Source organism: Leptonotus elevatus, chromosome 20 (assembly GCF_054856555.1).
Source record: "Leptonotus elevatus isolate MCC_2025b chromosome 20, RoL_Lele_1.0, whole genome shotgun sequence".
Classification (NCBI taxonomy): domain Eukaryota; kingdom Metazoa; phylum Chordata; class Actinopteri; order Syngnathiformes; family Syngnathidae; genus Leptonotus; species Leptonotus elevatus.
This window is the reverse complement of record NC_141258.1, coordinates 8,573,488-8,593,596: the sequence shown is the minus strand read 5'-3', so window position 1 is coordinate 8,593,596 and position 20,109 is coordinate 8,573,488. Positions and strand designations below refer to the sequence as shown.

Here is a 20,109-nt window from a genome sequence, read left to right as displayed (position 1 = left end):
ATATTGCATCTGAAGTATTTTTACGTTTGGGTGAGGCCTGCGGGCTGTCAGAGGCGATCTGTCGCATGCGTGTTCCGTGGCAGCTGAGCGCCACCAGGCGGGAGATGATGGCCGTCTTGCCGAAACCGATGTTGCCGACGACGACCACGCCGCGGCTACTGCCGGGCCGGTTGAGGTGGCCGTCGATCTCCTGGAAGAGCCACTCACGGCCCGTGAACACAGAGTCTACCGTGATGGACGGCACCTCGAAGAGCAGCGGCTTCAGGGTGATGTCCTGGGGCCGATACGGCGCAAAACGTACTGCTGGGTCATAAAAACACAATGGAAAAGATTCAATTAATTAAGTAGCAAACAACGACCCAAAAGTTTAAGGCAGGGGCAACGGGTGGGCCGCGACCACACTTTGGCCCTTTAATTCTATAAATTAAGAAGATTTTTTCATTTGTTGGGATTATAAACATCCTCTACTAAAGTTGACCCAGAATAATCACATCTCAGCACTATTCAGGTTCTTTGTTTTTATTTTTTGGTACAGAAAAAAAAAGTCCACTTTTTTTCAATGGCTGTTAATTATACACCCATTTTCAGTCAGCCCAGCCGGTCCCTATCCCTCGTGAATTGCAGGGTTTCACTGTATAGTTTTAAGTTGTAATATCACCATTCACCAATAGATGGCAGACATGGCTTAGTTGCACTTACACCGGGTCTTATACTGCCCCTATACTACAGCGCGAGTAGCCGTTCTTGCACTTAATGCTGGTTGTTCAGCAGTTTTGTGCCGTCATTTTTAGGCAAGGAAGCCCTTGGCGCACTCTAAAAGAAGAATTGTTGAACCAATTTAAGATTAAACAGCGAATTGTTGAACAACTTAATAAAATTGCTTCAAGCGGTAACACACTATTGAAATAAGTTAATGCAAAGTGAATATATTAAGTTTTAATGAACTCATAATCAATTAAACTTATTATATTGAATTCAATTGGTCAACAATTCAGTTTAATCTTAAATTGGTTCAACAATTCTCTTTTTAGAGTGCACTGGGTGGTGGGGGGGAATCGCAGTATATAGTTACTTTGTCGCTTCAAACCCTTTGTGTTGTCAGATAGATCTTTTCTGCATGCATTGAGAAAAAAAATTCCATGCACTTATTTGTCCATATTTAAAATGGCATTTTTGCCATTTAGTTAGGCTTCAATTTAGGATTACAAACCTGGGGTTTCAAATTAGGGCATCAAGCCAAAGTTAAGTTATCAAACTGGGGTTAGAGTCTCAAGGTCAGGTGAGGTTTTCAAATTGGGGTTTCAAGCAAGTGTTAGGGTTTCAGAAAAAATAGTTAGGAGTTCAAACGGTGGTTTGAGTTTCAACTCACGTTTCCCAAGTCTAGACTAGGGTCTGACTCGGGTTTGAAGTTTCAGTTACAGTTACAGGATCCATTGTGATATTTTGTCAGCCCCTTTCATCACACATGTGTGGTTATTAGACAAAAATGCGGAACCACAAGAACATTAACGTGATCACAAGTTTTGGTCTTTGATGCAGACTGACTTGTCACAAGTATTTGGTTTCATGCAGATCAGTGCAATCAAATCACTGCCTTTTGCTGACACTAGGGGGAGCTGCTAGATTCCTTTTTCTGCAGGGGTTGCAAGACATCAATCTTGATGGGTCAGTATAAGAGGACATTGTGGGACAAAGTGAGAAATAATGGAATGAGATGGGACATAAAGAGACAAAATGAGACACAATAAGGGACATCATGGGACACTATGGAAAAAAGTGGGACATAATAGGAGATATCAAAGGGCACTCCAGTGTAAAAATGGCTCACACTTGGACATTATGAGACACAATAGTGGATGTTATGGGACACTATGGAATGAAATGGAATATAATGGGACATAACAGTGGACATTATGGGACGCAGAAAAAAAACCCGTTACTTACGTGACTGTGACTGCCAGGCATGGGAGTTGTTAGCGGAACCTGAGGCAAAGCAAACGCAGGACAAAAAGCATGTTAAAGGCGGTTCAAGTGAAGGTGAAACAGGCCGCGTCATGTTCTGTGTGTAAACAAGAAAGGGCAGCAAATCATTTAGTGCCGTGCAGTCGTCAACAAAGCTTGAAACACATTCCGTGACTGGGCCTCTTTCTTTCAAACAGTCATTTGGGGAAAAAAGTGAACATTTCCCACCGGTTGTGTTTTGACAGTTTCTCATGAAGTGGTTGTCGGGTGTGAAACTTCACATTCCTGTTCCATCTCTCCAAAGCTGGCAAATGGACCTCTGTCTGACCTTTTTGTCATTTTTTTTTTTTAACACATGACATGATAACCAGCCTTGAAGGGTTAAGAGTGTTTGCCAGGCTTGTTCTTCCACACCACACTCCTCTACGCACGCCTTTACGGACCTCACTTTGTGGTGTCGAGATTTTGTAAGGAACTGGCGAAGGAAGAGGTGCGTCTCTGTACATGATGCAGCATTTATGCGCAGTGTTTGGCAGGGTTGTCTAAAGTACATTAGTGTGTCCTCGGCAAATGGCTCGTTGCTAAAGAGCCCCAGCTAGGTGCGATAATGAGCCCATATTTCCTCTTGATCGTTTTCCTTGGCTGCATGCAGTCGCTCGCTCTTGCTTTTGTCTCTAAAGTGCTGCTAGTAAAGTTTCCAGGAATCCTAATGAAATGGAAGAAAGTCCCACACTGGTGCTGATGTAATGGCCCACCGTTTGGGTGAAAGATAGAATGTGATGCAACAAAAACTACATTCCGGGCGACTGTTAAATGTGGATAATCCAAGGCAGGCAAGAGTTAGGGCAAGAGTTAGGGCTTCAAACTCAGGTTAGGGTTTCAATTTAGGGGTTCAAGCTTGTGGTGGGTTTCCAAATTAAGGTTACACCCTGTGTTAGGGTTTCAAATTTGGGTTATGTTTTCAAATTAGAATTATAGCTTGTGTTAGGGTTCCAAATTAGGATATCAAGACAGGGTTAAGCTTTAAAATTAGGTTTTCAAATCTGCGTTAGGGTTTTAAATTTGGGTTACATTGTGTAATAGGGTATCAAAGTAAGTACGTTTCAAAATGATGGTTTTCAAGACAGTCTTATGGTTTCAAATTAGGGTGTCAAACCTGGGTTAGGGTTTCAATTTGAGTTAAACCCCATGTTGGGGTTTCACACGAGAGTGTGAGTTTCAAAATAGGGTTTCAAACGTGTTTGGTTTCCAAATTAAGGTTGTGTTGAAGTTTTGAATTTGTTTTCAAATTAGGGTTAGTAACAGCCTGTATTAGTGTTTCAAACCAGCACTAAGACGTAATATCAGGGTTTCAAATATTAAGTTTTGTTTAGTTAACTGAGTTTTAAAATAGTTCCAAGCAAGGTTAGGGTTTTAAATTTGGGTTTCACGCCAGGTTGAGGGTGTCAGATTTGTTTTACAGCCATGTTAGGATTTAAATGTTTACATCCTTGGATTATGGTTTCAAATGAGGTCTTTAAATCAGTTTAACGGTTTGTAGCCAGGGTAAGACTTTCAAATTAGGGTTACAAATCTGGGATACGGCTTCTAACGAGGTGTTCAAGACTGTACTCGAGTTTTGCAAAATTTACTGTTCCATGGCATCAGCTACTCGCGGAAAAGACGGCGGCCATGTCGTCAATGAGGGCGTGGGGAGTTGTTTACGGGAAGATGGATGCTTCATCATCCAAACACTTCCCAAACGCACCTTTTGGCACCCTAGGGTGACATTGAGCTCCACTTGCCCACATCCCCCGCATTCTCCATCGCCCGCAACCACGGAAAGCTCGGTGGCCAGACGGCTGCCAGACGTTTGAATTATTCACCAGGTGACGATGACTCACGGTGGCTGAGCGGTCTCGAGCGGGAGGAAGAGGAGGATGCAATGAAGGACGAGGAAGATGCAAGGAAGGAAGATGAGAACAAAAAGAAGGGAAAGGATGTAAGGAAGGAAGAGAAGGATGCAGGGAACGAAAAGGAGGAGGCAGGGAGGGAAAAGAAGCAGGGAAGGATGCAAGGAAGTCAAAGGAGGATGGAAAAGGGAATTTGAAAGAAGGATGAGGTGAATGCAAGGAAGAGGAGGAAGGGAAGAAAGATAAATGATGGATGTTAGGAAGAAGATGGATGCATAGAGGAAGAGGAGGAAAGAAGAAGATGAAGGATGCAAGGAGGGAACAGAAAAGATGCAAAGAAGGAAGAGGAAGGATGTTGGGACTATAACGGAATAGCTCCATTATTAAAGCCATGGATGACTCAACCTCAACTTTCAGAATGGCTGCCTGACAGTTCATTAACTCCCGCCTTGATGCATGTCTGACCTGACTGTGATTGGTCAGATTTTCAGCCACAATTAGCATATGCGTGCGTGTATGCACACCCACCTCTCAGGTCCTGCCCTGAGCGTGCAGGCCCGCAGGTGGTGCTCTGTCTGGGCATGCGCAGCGAGGTGCGCAAGGGGGTGTGTCTCTGCTCGTCAAGGTAGGCCAGGTCCTCCAGGTGGGCCGAACTGGTGGCTGTAAAAAAAAAATATATATATATATATATATATATATTATGACTACCAAGTATAAAAAGTGTACAATCATGATAATATTAAGTGCAACATTCTTTTTTGGCTTGCCTTCCCAAAAAGTAATAACATTCAGTTTTATAGCAGTACCGGTAAATGTACGAAGTATCACTTTCAGAGGTAATAACAATAAAATATAAGTTACTTAATTTGTAAGTTAATAATTCATGAATCTGGAAGACAAAATTCGCCCTTGGCTTGGAAGAGGTCTGTGCTTTACAGAGTGCCACTCTACTGTAACATGCTGCTGCAGCATGCTGAGACCCGGTTCTAATATTTTTATTAGCTATATGATATGCTCATAATATTATAAACAGCTCTCAGTACCAGTTGCCGCAATAATAAACATTGAAGCTGCCTGCGGAAAAGAAGTACAGGCGCAAGAATTCACCCAATGTGGTTGCTTCAAAACAACATGGATGACTTCCTGTTTCACTTTTCGCGTGTCAATCAAACAAGTTCGGCATTGATCGGTAAAAGAGATGTCGAGGGTTCATTGAAATGAAAGCAAGTGGTGATGACTGGGCCCTCACACTACCTTTATCATGGCAAATGTTCCAAATGATCATCAAACTTTTGACACCATTCTCCACCCACATTACACCTCGTAGGCAAGAGGCTTGGCAAATTAGAGTCGCCCATCTGTCGAAGACTCTGCGCCCAATTGTGGCTCATTTGGGCAAATTCCCTCGAATTGGCTGCTTCAAACCAAAATGGCTGACTTCCTGTTCAGTTTGGAGCTTGGGCCCTTAGGCTTTTTCATGAGTCATGTCATGCAGGGTTTTAGATTAGGGGAAGTGGTCTTGTCTCAAGGATATCAAATAAATATTCAATTAGCTTTCCATGCAGGCTGCGATCATTTCAAGTGGCCAGTAAGCATGTATGAGAAAAGCGCTTGCAACAAGATGGACTCCAGAGGAAGCCTCGGCGGATGCGATCGCCCGCCCTGTAGAATTCCCTCCTCTCGGCGTCTGTCGCTCGGCAGATCTCTCAGGATTAATTAGCCGCACAGATGAATGTCTTATTCATGAAGCACGGCGCTGGCTGCTGATTGTTTCGCAGCCAATATGCAATGAGATTAGATCGCCACCGCCGCCGACGCCGACGTGATAGACCTTCAAAGCCCAACCCCCAGACAAACGAGGGCAAAGATGATTCCCGACAACGAGTGTCGGCGGGGATGAAGGGACGCTAGCCATAAAATGGAGAAAAGGGAGACCACCAAGCAGGTTTTTTTTTACTGAAAGGATGGATTAGTGTTGTACAAGCATGGAGACAATTTCTTTTAAAAACGATCAAGTGAAGTAATCTAACCTAACATCTACATGCCGCAACTATCAAGTCGCTATCATTGTACTCGCACAACAACTCGGCAGACTGATAATTAAAGGGCATTTTGAGTTCAAATGACTTCATAAGCAGATTCGATATTAACTTCTAACACTGCCAAAGTGAACCGGACCTTAATTGTCTCATATTCCGATTGTGAGTAAAGTATGATTATACCCTCAGAATAGCATGTTAGCGTGGTGTGGTCACCTTGCAAGTGCATCCCACTGACCCCTAGTGAAAGCCCCTCTGCCCAGCCTGATCTTTCCTGTGGTCATCAGGCATCTGCTGACAAATCAAGCGTACTTCTGAGGGCCAAAACATGATCAGCACGGGCTTCCCAAAGTGGAAGTAAAATGGCAAATGAGAACATTGAAAGGCTTGGCCCTGAAGGGGTTGGGGTGTGTTGCGGGGGGTCTATAACTTAGTCTCTGAGAAGAGCAAGAGGAGACATTAATCTGCTGCTAAGCCAAGGAGGAATGACTCAGGGCCACTGAGCTGAAAAGGCTCCATTTTCTCAATTTTCAATGCGAGGACTCCAATCTGTGTGCTCATCTTGTCTAGCTGCAATGCAGCAGTCTGTTCGCATCACGTCCGCTGCTGCTGTGCCAACGGGATAAGTCTGCATGAGCCACACTGGCGGCAGGAAAAAGAGGAAGGAGGAAAAAGGTGGAAAAAGGGTTCAAACTGGTGGAAAATAAGAGATTAGGAAGGTAAGAAGAAGCAAGCGTTGGGTAGGAAGAGTAAAACTTAAAACCGGTGAAAGGACGGGACAATGTTAGGAAGAGGAGAAGAAAGTTTAAACCAGTGGGGTGAAAGGAATGAATCATGTTACGAAGGAAATAAAAAATATTGGGTGAAAAGGGGGGAACTGTAACTGGTGGAAGCAGGTAGAGGCTAAGTAGGTAGATGCGTAGGAAAGGAGGATGTTAAGAAGGGAAAAAATAAACCATTAAGTTGGAAGGAACAAACAAAAGGAAGGAAGGAAGGAAGTTAGGAAGGGAAGAAAGAGACAAGAGAGGAAGATAGACAACTATGGGAAGGAATAAAGGGAGGAATGAAGGAGTGAAAGGAGAGAGGAAGGGAAAGGAATACTAAGAAGTTAGCAAGGAAGGCAGGAAGAAACGAGGGAAGGGGAGGGAATAGAGAAGAAAAAAGAGACAAATGCTAGGAAGGAAGGAAGGAACCGAGAAGAAAGGATGGCAGATGAATATTAGGAAGTAAGGAAGGAAGCGAGGAAGGAAAGAAGGATAGGCATTGTCACATTGTTTGAAGAGGTGCTAATATAATTGCACATGAATGTTAATAATGGAGGCTGCAAGCTTGCCCCGACTATCCCGAAGACTTGACGTGATGAATAATGGAGGCGAGGCATTTATTGGAGGATACTGATCGGCATTCCTCATCCTGATGGTAGCTCAATATTGTGCCTGCATGAGGTAACAGGGGAGCCTCCCGCCTCACTTCAAGCCTTCCTCCCCCCTCGCACATGAAAGCGTGGCTTCCTCACTCGGGGGGATAGAAGCCGTTAACGCCCGAGGCTTTTGATGTACCGCCGCCCGCGCCAGAGCGGCCAATCGGAAGCTGGCCTCGTGATGGCTCTTTGCGGTGGGGAAAAGCGAGAAGGAGGGATTTCGCAATTGTGCTGTTTCAGGTCTTCACGATTTTCCCATCATGCATCTTTTACACGGCTTTACGAAGGACACCTGCGTCACCATAAAAACCCCAACCCAAGATTAAAACCCTAATCCAGAATGAAAACCTTATGACTAAATAAGGGCATGACCAAGGAAGAAAGCAAGCAGGAAAAAAAGGGAGTAAAAAGGTTGGGTGCTGAAATATGTCACTGCTGCGAGTGCTTTCAAAAAGCTGAGTAAGCATATTTCTGTCAGGGAGGGGTTCTGGTGGGGGGGGACTCACCAGCCACAGAATTGGGTCGGGGCATGAGGTACAGGGGGATGGAGTGGGCCGAGTGCGAGGACATGCTCTCCAGGCTGTTCTCGGGGATCTTGTTGAGGCTGTACGTGGACGCCGTCATGTTCTCGTCCACGCGGTACAGGAAGGAGTCCATGCCTGATTTCTGCGACTGCCACAGCTTCAGGTTGCCGCGCGAGCCATCTGTGCCGCTGCCGTGCTTGCCGCCGCCGCGCTCCATGTTCTCAGAGTAGCTGGTCAGAGTGGCTGCGGAGACATAATGTTGCTCATTGGAAACCATAATTGAAAAATGCACACCCTAATTTAAGACTATTACCTTGTCTTGACAACATGACTTCAAACTTGACATGAAATCCTAACCCAGGTTTGAAACCATAACCCTTTTTTGAAAACCTATTAATTATGTAACCGCAATTGTAACTCAAAACCAAATTTTAAAAGTTAACCAAAGTTTGAAACCCCAATTTGAGACCCTAACCAAAGGCTGAAACCTACCTTAAAACCCCAAACCCGGTTAACAACAGAAACTTAAAACCCTAATAGCTGTTTAAAACCAAATCTTGAAATCCTAAACCTTTCTTCAAAACCTAATTTTTAAATATAATCCTAATTCAAAACCCTAACCAACACAAAACCATAATTTGAAAACTCAGACTTTAAAATCTAAAACCAGTTTAAAATCCTACCTTGAACCCCGAACCCTATCCTGAAACCCTCATTTGCAACCTACATTTGAAATCTTAACCTTAATTTGAAATCCTAACTTTAAAGACCAACCTTGACATGAAACCCTTACAAGAAAACTTAAACCAGGCTGAAAAATCAACAACCAACTTGAAACCCTCATCTGGTCTTGAAACCCTAATCCCAACTTCAAACACTATAGCCCTGTCTTGGAACCCAAATCTGAAACTTTAACCCAAGCTGGAAATCCTGATTTGAAACTGTAACCTAAATTCAATTTTAAATCATAACCCTGGTTTCAAATTTGAAACCTAAATTTAAAAACCTAACCTATATGTGACAACCCTACTTTATAACCTCAAATCCTACTTAAGTCTTTTCAGGATATTTGGAGGAGCTCTCACCGATGATTCCGCTGTCGCGGCTCTCCAGCGTGGAGGTGGGACTGGTGACGGAGCCGTAGGCGCACTCCCTGGTGCCCACCTGGCCCGACATGGCGGTGGGCAGGGTGGAGCAGGGGCTGCCCGCGGGGGGCGACGCGGTACTGCTGGTCAACGTGGAGCATGGACTGATGCGCTGGTTCTGGCCCTGGGAAAACAAACACACACAACATGCATTAATATTCCAGTTTGAAAACAGAGTTGCGTAGAAACCCAGAAGAATATTTTTCCAGGAATGCATGAAAGTGAGGCAGGAAAGGGTGCGAACATGGGTATAACTTGTAGTTCAGATTTGAAAATGATCATTTGTGACACCGGTCCTGGAACTTCTCTGACGCACCTCACACACAACATAGGAAGAGACTCGTTGTTTGTCTCCCTGCAGTGAGTCCTCCAGTGTGTCAGCTCAGGTTAGCAGACCGCGCACCACAGGGGAGCAAAAAATAGAAAGAAAAAACCGGCTGCTGCTGCTGCTGCTGCGAGCCCTCACAAATGCACCCGGGCATAAAACATTCATGCACGTGTATGTGAAGTGTGTGGAGGTCTTCGTTGAGAGGAGAGGAAAGGTGAAGTGGTGCTCAAGGCTACATCTACCTGGCTGCGTAACACATTCGTGGTAGTTGTACATAACATATATCCGCGCAAGCTACTACCAAGTAAAAATGCTCAGCAACTTCTGTGTTTAAAAATTCACACCTGCACCAGTGCCCCTGATGTCTAGTACATTGTTTATCGGACAAAAAAAAAGAAAAAAAAAGTTGTAACCGACAACGGCAATAAAATCGACTCTGAAGGTTTATGCTGTTTTCCATAAAAAACTGTACCGTACCAAGACTTGAAATAATATAATAAAATAAATAAATAAATAGCTGATGATAAGTTCACAGAAGAAAAACATGAATCGCTGAATTTTTGAGTCGTGGACTGCAAATATGTGGATATATGCGCATCATGTACCAGTTCCAATGACAGAGTGTGACCTAAATAAGCTAGCAATAAGCAATAAGCTAACTGTGAGCTGCTAACAAGTGCGCAAAATCGCAATGCCAAAACAGTTGAATGATGTCATAGTTTCTAACTTATAGTCATAGTGACTTTTTTGTTTTGTTTGTAGCATAATAACAAATTGATAAGCTGTGCTAACAGTTCTGTAAATGTGATGGTGTTATCACAGCTGGGTAACTTTGAGTAAAATGCTAACCCACTCACAACAATACAACAACACCACAAGCAAAATACTGTATGTCATATGTACCCTTCTGGCTGTTTAATTTGACTTGATATGCCAACATGGGCCAAATCATACAAGATGATACGCCTTTAGCTATTTTAGCATGATAGCATAGCATGCTGGTGTGCTATGTTAACTGTTTTGTGGCAATTGTGGAGCTGTGAGTTCACTGTGTACACTCACTATGCGAGCCGTTTTATATCACTGCATTGACGACTGGCCACAGCTAAATGTTCATCACACTGAGATCCGACACCACTAATCATTTCATAAGCGCAGCAGTTCCATGTGCATCTTGCTTTTGCAAAGCAAAACAGTGTCCTCGACATGTTTGCATTGCACTTTGGGGCAGGTAAGCGAAACAAGACGAGCGTACACAGCGTGCAGCAGGCGGCCGGCGTGAGTCACGTCTCTTAAAAAAGAGGCGCTTGAATCAACCTCTCTCGCTTTCTACACCCCCGCCGTTACAGCGACGCTCACTTCAAGCAGCATTTCCACATGTACCTGTGCAAAATGTGAAGCGAAACAAGTGGTGCTCGGAGAATAAGCCTCAAATATGAGTAAATATCAGTCTACTTAGGCCACAAAGATAACAGCAACACTTCATGCACAGCTATGAAGTGAGTGAGGTTTCATAGTAAACACAATAACTGCTTATTGTATTCTTTTTAGCCACACATTCAATTATCAGGAGGACTTTTGAAATTTTGTAACTCGAAAAAATCAGGGTTCCGAGAATAAGCCTTAATTATATTCCTTTGGTCACATAAATAACATAAAACACCTCCTGCTCAACTATCAAGTGGTGCTTTGAGATTAAATTCACTAGGGGTGTCTCACATTTCGATTCCGATTTTTGGGTCTGTGATTCGATTCAGAATCGATTATCGATTCAGAACGATTTTAGATTAAAAATTATTTGATTGACAATGATTTCTGCTTCAATTTATAGATATTCAAAGACTTGTCATTATCTACTCCAGTCTGACTCGCTAATGCTAATTAGCGCGCTACTCGTGGCACTTTTATCACTCAAAAGAACGACTATTCATACAAAACGCTTCAGGAATGTAAACAGAGAAGCATCTTAACATCCTACACTGCAAAAAAAAATCATGACTTTTTGCTTCGATGTGGCTACAACTTAACAGTGTATTAAAACGAGCGGAACCACACTGCCCCTAAGTGGCCAAATCGTGTACAACATGAACAGTGCTCCCAATAAAGGCAAGACAGTATAAAATAAATATCGAATATATAAAAATCGATTTTGGGACATTTAAAATCGATTCTGAATCATACTAAATGATAATCGCGATTCTTATGAAAATCTATTTTTGGGCACACCTCTAGTTTTCACATGTACTTGTGCAAAATGTGATTTAAGAAATAGAATAGAATAAGCCTAATTTAGTTGCGCAATAAGGGCTTATTGTATTCTTTGGCCACAGGTTACTATGACCTACACATAGAGAGAATGCAGAGAATGCAACTATTGAGTGCAATTATGAAATCAAACACAATAATTGCTGCTTGTACTTGCGGGAAATGTGACATCATACAAGTGAGGATCAAAGAATAAGTCATTATTCAGAGGTTCGCAAACTTTTAGGGTGTGGGATCCTTTTAAATAATTTCTCAACAAAGATCCCCTCATCATAATCCTAAAGCAATTCATATAATAATATAAAATATATATATAAAAAATAAAAGAAATGAAATATAATATAAAATAAAGCAATTAAGCAACTATTACGTGGACCCCAAAATGCCGTAGGAATTAAATAGTTGCCTATTTCCGAGTCACAGAGTCACTATTTTTCAAGGATACAACTGGAATATTAAGATAATAAATCAAAGTTTTAATGAGGGGATAAAGACATATTTTAACAGTTAAAATTCAAAAATACAACTTTATTCTCGTAATATTAGAACTTTTATCGAAATATAATCCAATTGAATGAAGTATGTCAAATTTTTGTGTTTTTAACCTTTTGCAAGAAGAATTTTTCCCTGAGAAGGTGATTTTTTGTTTGGGCTCAATACATTTTTGTTCACGATTCTGCATCTGGGTCCTTGCCGTCGACCACACAGTCACAAATGCGTTCCAGCTTCCCAGAAAAAGCAACATTATCTATTGTACTGTATACAAACATACAGTAATAATATTATAAGAAAATGGGATGAAGAAAACTAAACATGTTATGTAACATGTATATCAAGATTGGATTTGTGGAAATGGTCACAAACCTCAGAAAATTTACATTTCACAGAGATTATGCTTGTTTTTTGAAATAACTCCTAAGCTAAATAGTTATTATGCAAAATATAGTTATCATTTCAAATGTTTACCAATTCCAAATGGTGAGTTAGTTCAGCCATGTAAACGCAAAACATCCAACAATAACCTCAATTTAACTGATGATTTGAATGATGTTTTTGCATCCTGCCCTGTGCGACTTTCAAAATAAGAGCCACTTCCTCTCACCTGTCTGGCCTCGGGCTCCTCCATGCTGTAGTGGGGACCGGCCGGCCCCTCGCTCGCTTTGTCTCCCAGAAGGAAGCCCAGGCGCGTCATCAATGTGTTGGCGGCCTCATCCACCGTGGGAGGGGGGCCCAGCTCCTGGCTCGACTCCCCTGCAGAGGCGGCGGGATGGAGAGAAGAGAGGGAAAAATGAAGATGAGTGTTTTTAGGTGGAAAAAAAAAAAAACTAGCGGCAGCTGCGACATTTAAGAGGCGTCCTGGCCACCTGAACGCATCTCGGCCACATCCCGCGCTCCCTGCCCGGACATCTTAAACAAAGTCCAAAGTGCCTTCATTCACGAGCCTTTGCGAGAGAAGCTAACGTCACTCCTGCCTGCTCGCTGACAGCCGCTCCTCTTCTGCGACAACACGCCCGACGTAACCAGATACGCTGCTCACCTGTTAGACGGCGCTAGACAAAGCGGGTGAGGCGACGCCCCTCCGTCCTGTTTGCACAGGCTCTTTGCCGCGACGAGGGAAAAGAAAAGCTCCACCTTAAAAACAACTACCTAAAACAACAACTGAGTGCGGGGAGCTTTGACCTACTGTAAATGCTGACATCCGTGTGCTGAGAACATCAACATGACCACCTGACGTACTGTAAACAACCGTACCTTGACAAGTTGAATTTGAACTGTAACCAAGCTTGTAACTAACCTCACCCAAATATCAAATAAAATGTTCCCACTATTATTTTTTTCAACGTCATTAAACCATTCTAGCCAACCCCAAACATTTTTGGTCACATTTAAATTTGATTAATTATTTTATTTATTTATTTAAATTTTATTATTGTATTTTTTTTTTTTAATTATTTTAATTTTAACATTTTAATAAAGAAAAATAGCACTACAAAATGTGAAACCACAATGATGGGAAAAATGCAGAGAATATAAAGATTTCTTTAAGATTGCAATTCCGATAGCCGATTAATTGTCCGATTAACTAAAAGAATAGCAGATTAATTGTCCGATTAACTAAAAGAAAAAAAAAACTAAAACATTTTAAAAGCACTAATATTGGCCAATCAATCAGTCTGGCCCTAAGTTACTGTTATTATAAATTATTTAATACAGTACATAATGCATTAGCCATGGGTTAGATGTGTGCCTTTAAGGGGCGCCGCCTTATGAGTGACATCACAAGCTGGAGTCGGTTTGTCTGCATGTAAATGTCTTGGTGAGTTGCAGTTTATAGTAGCTCCTTGCGAGTGTTGTCATTTTGTATTTGCGCTTTTAAATGTTGAAAAAAATGGATTTGCTCTCACAATCTTAATTTAGTCCTGTGATGCTACACCGAGTTAGCCACGCAGCTTGAGCTAAATGCTAACACACCATTGCTAACATGTACAAATTCGCAACATCAAACGTATAGCCGCCGCTAAACGCTAACATCATCCTGCTAACACCACCGCAAAGACAATAACACGTTAGGAATATCCACTGGAAAAAAATACAACATCTTACTGTAGGTATTTTCCAGCCGCCTTCCTTATTAGCATGCTATCATATTAGGTCATTAAACAGCCGCACGCCCCTCCAGGTTGCCTTTACTCCCTGGAGTGTTCCCGAGCCGAGCGATTGTAATTGGATGAGCGAGCGGGACGGTCCGAGCTTAAATAAACAGCGGAGACGCTCGCTGCGCTTCTTCTGTTGTTGTCGTTTTCCAGTGGGGCAGGTCGGACCGGAACGGCAGGTAATTGCAGCGTCCGTTACAAGACACAAGACAGAATATACTGTCATGTCATGACATTAGCCAAATCTACACATGTAGGGAATATATTAGAGTAGTTTAAAAAAACAAACAAAAAAAAAAACATCAAATGCATAACTTATCCAAGCCCTTTTTAGCCAATCAGAAGCCTGAGAAAGTTATTTTCAAAAAAGGCACAATACAAACGGTGTTTTTACTTATGTATGTGATAGGATCACGCCTGTCCATCTAGATAACAGATGGCCAAAGTTTTTTCACCGAGTACCACATACGTCATCTTGTGTTTTTTGATGGCCGTCGCGGCAAACTGGTCATTACCTGATAATAAACAAAAATTCAGGAACAATTATGTAACGAGGCAATTAAATGGAACATAAGGGACAGAAACTGGAACTGCACTCTAGCCACATGCCTAATTCATAAACAACCACAGTGCAGCTCAATTTCTGGTAAGCAAATGGCTTCTTTTTTTGAAAGCATTGTTACTGTTGTATGACATTCAAGTCAAAGCAATACCTAAATCCATTATTACTGTTTTTATAATAATAGTAATTCACACTTTTCAAACTGCTACTAGCCTGCATATTTCATTGCCCAAGAAGACAAATGATTGACGTGCCTTTCCTTTTAAATATCATTAAATGTGTTACTATTTACACAAGAGATAAGCATTTAGAATGTTGTTCCTTGAGTGCACTGAATGTGAACTGAACCAATTTATGTACCGAGCTATGGTTTTTGGCATGCCGTAAAAAAAATAAAATAAAAAGTGAAGACATTTATATGCTTTTACGTTACAAATGCCCTCCGAAAGCAACCATAACTTCAACGTAGGTTACCACGAAAACAAGATTGACATCCTTGCTGTATCCACAAACACACATTAGAAAAACAATGTCAAAGCCAGTCAACTTTTGTCATTTTTCGCCAGTTGGAGGCCTGGAGATGAAGTCAGACTTCTTGTGTGATAGGATCATGCATGTCAGTCTCGATAGCAGATTGTAAGCAGCTTAAGTTATCATCAGCATTAAGATAAACATTAGCTGACAGAACTCGCAGAAAGTCAATGGGGTTTGAAAACATCAACCAGACCTCCGCCAGGGCCAGATTAGCACCAAAGAGAGCGAGAATCCACACTTGTATCTAGACATCTCACATCCTTAGGGGAGGTAATCATACCTGTCTCACATTTACTTAAAAGGGAGATTATCATGGGAAATTAGCTTTTTAACTCATTCACTGCCATTGACGGGTATAGACGTCAAAAATTAATTTTAACTATTTGTATTAGTTTCACATTTTCCCCCAATTTTGTTAAGAAGAGTATGAAAACCTAGATTTTTTTTAATTGTTCATTTAGAACAGATATCAAATTTTTTAATTGTTATTAATCGCATGACGTCACTAGTTAACTCACGATTAATCACAAATTTTATATCTGTTGTAAATGTACAATATTTTTTTTCCTAGGTTTTCATACTCTTAACAAAAGTCGAAAAAAAAATTAAACTAAGAAATAGTTCAAATGAATTTTTGACGTTTATAGCCGTCAATGGCAGTGAATGAGTTAATTGCTTATAATTATAGTGTGAACACATGAATAAACTCACCTTTAGTATGGTTAGTAATTATTTGTTGCTAGGCAACAAAAAAACGTCACTAGGTCATCAGAGAAGTTGCTAAGTTGACACCAATGAGTAGCTGCTTCCTTGGTTGTCACGCCCTAGCTCCGCCCCCGATCATCATAACAAAAACTGTACTACACCTGAGACAGAACACCTGATTTTTTATTGTGTGTGTTAAAAATGACCATTTCCCCAAAAATTAGAGTAAAAAAAGAGTAAAAAAAAAAAAGTACAACTAAAGTCTTGTCGTACACCCAAAAATATGCAAGGTTCAAATTGTTGTTTGTTCGTCACGTCAAACTGCTTGTCTGTGCTTGCAATGAACAAACAAGCTAATTAGCTTACTAATGAGCTGATATTATAGTAAGAATTTTTACTTTCAACACTATCTTAAACTCTTTAAAAGGCACACGCTTCCCCGTTTGTGAAGAAAATCAGCGAGCGAACCTCTGAGCATGTCAAACGGATGTCGTCTCATCACTGTGACGTCTCCAGGCTCCCTAATGACCCGACGTGAGCGTATGAAAACATCTCAGGAACACGCGTGCACGCGCGCTCCCCACCCGCTGGATTCCTGAGCCGCAAAAAAGGGGAGACAGATGGTTGCCGTGGCAACTATCTTTCGCCGCACAGCTAGGAACGCGTGTCCGTGCGTTCCCGGGAAAAGCGGATTAATAACGGGGAAAAACACCTCCGACACCGGCGAACAAATGAGTCGGACGCGTGAAGAACGGCGGGAAAACAGACAAATTCACTTTTTCCTAAAGGTGGACTGCATCCCACGCTACCGAGATTGCAGCAGCGTGGGAGATTATCAGGAACATCACATTCCTCTGATGCTATCTTCTCAAAAGTTTCATTCACACGTGAAGGCCCTGGAAGCCATGACAGGATCCTAATACAGATATACCCACTCTTGTCTCAGACCCTCCAAATCCTGGTCACCACCTCTTACAGCTCCTTCCTTCAAGTAGGACTATGCACAACATCTACTACACTTCAGATGAGGATGGATCCTTTCAGCTACTCAAAAGCCAAAATTTCTACTCCGTACATTCCAAACAAATGGTGAACCGCAAAAGTCGCCGTGACTCAGTCTTTTTGTCTTCCAGCCAATGACGCCAGGGAATCAAGTGGATACTGCGTAGGGTGTTTTTTTTTCTTTTTTACTAATCATCCCAAAGCCCCTTTGTTGGGGTTCAAATGAAGGTACCAGTATGTATCACCGGTTTTGTAGCCCTTTACCACAAACTCCCACAGTGGACTTTCCTGCTACACTAAGTGAGTTTCAGCCAAATTTGGATATGATTACATACACACACACACACATACTTGTGAAAACAATACCAGCCACTTGCGGCGACTGACAATGTTAGTGGGGCCCCTCTGAGGTGTTCTACTATTGTTACATGGCGTTGAACCCTCAAGATTGATTTCTATTGTCCATGCTCGCATCATTCACACTCAAGGTTTAACGGCAAAACTGCCACTTGAGAGGTGGAACAAAAACATTTGCATTTATCTGACCTTGCGCTTTCATACAGCATCCCACAGTTATGCCTCTGATAATACCTCAGAAGCCGGATTTTTTCCCCGCTGTTCTGTGTGAATGGTACCAACACGGAACGGGTGTGAATTTACCTCGTGAAAGAGGATAGCAGAAAGTCAGTCCCTACGTAGGAAGATTAACACCTGACACTCACTTTTCCCACCCTATTGTGTTGAAATGCAATTAAGTCAGGGTTTTTCTAGGGATGTTCAATACCACTTTTTTCAGACCGATAGCAGTGTGTGTATTATTTGCGTACTCACTGACACCTCTAGTACTTTTGGTATATAAAATTACACATAACACAATGACAAAAAATTGTAAACAAAGAGTTTTCTTTCTGACACAGATGACGATCAAACTGCTGCAACTACTGTCGAGGAGGACTTACTTGATGACAGATTTATTTTTTTAATTGTCGGTTTCTGGTATCCATGGAAGACTAAAATTGTCAAAATAAAAAAATAAAGAAATAAAAGTTACAATAAAAACGGATTTATATATATATATATATATATAAATTTAAAAATGTAATACAAAAGAAATTATATAAATAGAAATTAACAACTATATAAAAAAAATGAAAAGATAAGATAAATTCAAAAATAAAAATGAGATTCAAAAAATAAAAATAAATGTGGAAATAAATACAAATATACATAAATAGAATTGAGAATTGTAATTTTTGTATTGATTTTTACTTTTATTTATTTAAGTATATGTATTTTTGTTATTGTTTTTATTTCCATTTACAGTATATTATTTTTTGTATTTATTTCAATTTATATAATTTTTTTGTTTTTAATTTTTCAATTGTACTTTTTTATATCCATTATTATTTTCCCTTTTTATTAAATTATGTATTCAATATTTTGGCTATTTTGTTCCGCCTTAGGTATTGGCAACATCCACGAGTATCTGTTACCGATACCTGGCATGGGACGTGCCTGTCCCTAGTAGACATGAAAAAGTAATGTTAAAATTGCAGCAGATTGCAATGTTTTTAATATCCTCTTTTTTAGTCCACATTTTCCCCAAAACACAGAAGAAATTCACCTGGTTCAGTCACACTAACTAAGGCAGTTGCATTGTGGTCCTACGCAGGTCAATTGCTGAGACAGCCATCAACAAACTCCACATGCACATGTGTGAATGAAAAGAATGGCACCACCACTGCCTCCATTTGGGCCTGGAAAAACACTGAACTATAACACTCCTACGCTGTTGGGTTTAGTGTGAAAAGCATCTTAGTGCGTCACTTTAGCCCAAACTCTGTGAAAATGCTTGAAAAAGTGCTGACTCATGAACTAGGCCAGATTTCCAGCAGTTACCTTTAAAGTCGACAAATAAAACAAGCGACACGAGCTGGCACACCAGCAGGTGTTAAGTCGACACCCTGCCGTGACTTGTGCCAGGAGACGGCCGGTTAAGACCTAAGATGTCCATCTGTGCGCCGAAGAAATAAAAGCCTGACTCGCCCGCCGCCTTCCCTGCTGCGGTTCTGCCACAAACCCAGTCGCCATCCCATTTGGAATCAAGCACTCTCTTCGCCTCAGCGGTGTCGTTGATTACCTTTCCCCGAAGTGTCGCATCTGCAGTAACTTGCACGCGCGTGTGCCTGGTCCCACTCAATTTGGGGCTAGGATAAATGCACAACAAGGATACAGGAAGGCATGAATGGCTCACAGGTGAGATGGTATCAACGGTATACTGATATTGCAATTAGAGTGGGTAACGGGATCATGCTTGTCGCTATTATCCCAATATTGTTAAAAGGAATGTCAGGGATTTGCTAATGGGAGTAGCACAAGACAAAAACATTAGGTACATGTATACACTAATGAGAGCAAAGGCAATAGTTAAAATATTAGAAAATATTGTATACAAAACAAAACAACACACAGATTAGACAAATTAGATATAACTGGAAAAAAGTATTAAAATAGAAACAAAACAATAAAAAATGAATATAATTGAAAAAAAATAAAAAAATATAGAGAAAAATAAGAAAATATTACACAAAAATAAACAAAACACCAAAAAGAAAATGGCTAAATATGAAAAAAAAACTTTTTGAGGGGAGGGGGGGTTGTTTTTGAGAGTAGAAAATAATTATATATATATATATAATATATATAAAATATATATATTACATATATATATATATATATATAAAATATACATATATATTACATTAAATAATCAATTATATGAAGAAACAAATATTAAAGAAATGTATTTAAGAAAAATTGTAGAAATGAAAAGAAGTTAGAATAAATATAGGAGGAAACTGTGACAATAATAAAACAAAAAATACAAACTAAGATATAAATTGTCTCCTTGCACAGCAACAGCACACCAGATGGGAAAAGTCAAAAAGCAGCTACTACTCTCAAAGAAGACGCTAAACACGTTAATAACAATAATTAGAATTGGGAACTAACAGTTTGAATCACAGGTTATCAGTAAATAATTTCATCCCAACAACACATCGATAAAGATCACCTAC

General features: G+C 40.9%; 1 protein-coding gene across 14 annotated transcripts in view; it reads right to left on the bottom strand.

Annotated features, from left to right (window-relative positions):
- The window catches only part of tanc2b (tetratricopeptide repeat, ankyrin repeat and coiled-coil containing 2b), an 88,603-nt gene that overhangs the window by 16,488 nt on the left and 52,006 nt on the right, over positions 1 to 20,109 (bottom strand). For 9 of the 14 annotated variants that reach the window (XM_086064141.1, XM_086064142.1, XM_086064143.1 and 6 more), the window contains 6 exons: positions 12,678 to 12,826; positions 8,923 to 9,106; positions 7,820 to 8,080; positions 4,383 to 4,514; positions 1,945 to 1,983; positions 25 to 303 (listed from right to left, as the gene is read on the bottom strand). In XM_086064141.1, coding sequence (XP_085920267.1) covers positions 25 to 303; positions 1,945 to 1,983; positions 4,383 to 4,514; positions 7,820 to 8,080; positions 8,923 to 9,106; positions 12,678 to 12,826 — 1,044 coding nt within the window. Of the gene's footprint in view, positions 1 to 24; positions 304 to 1,944; positions 1,984 to 4,382; positions 4,515 to 7,819; positions 8,081 to 8,922; positions 9,107 to 12,677; positions 12,827 to 12,939; positions 12,959 to 14,179; positions 14,253 to 20,109 lie in introns of those variants that run through there. The other 5 variants (XM_086064144.1, XM_086064137.1, XM_086064149.1 and 2 more) reach the window with 4 other exon arrangements.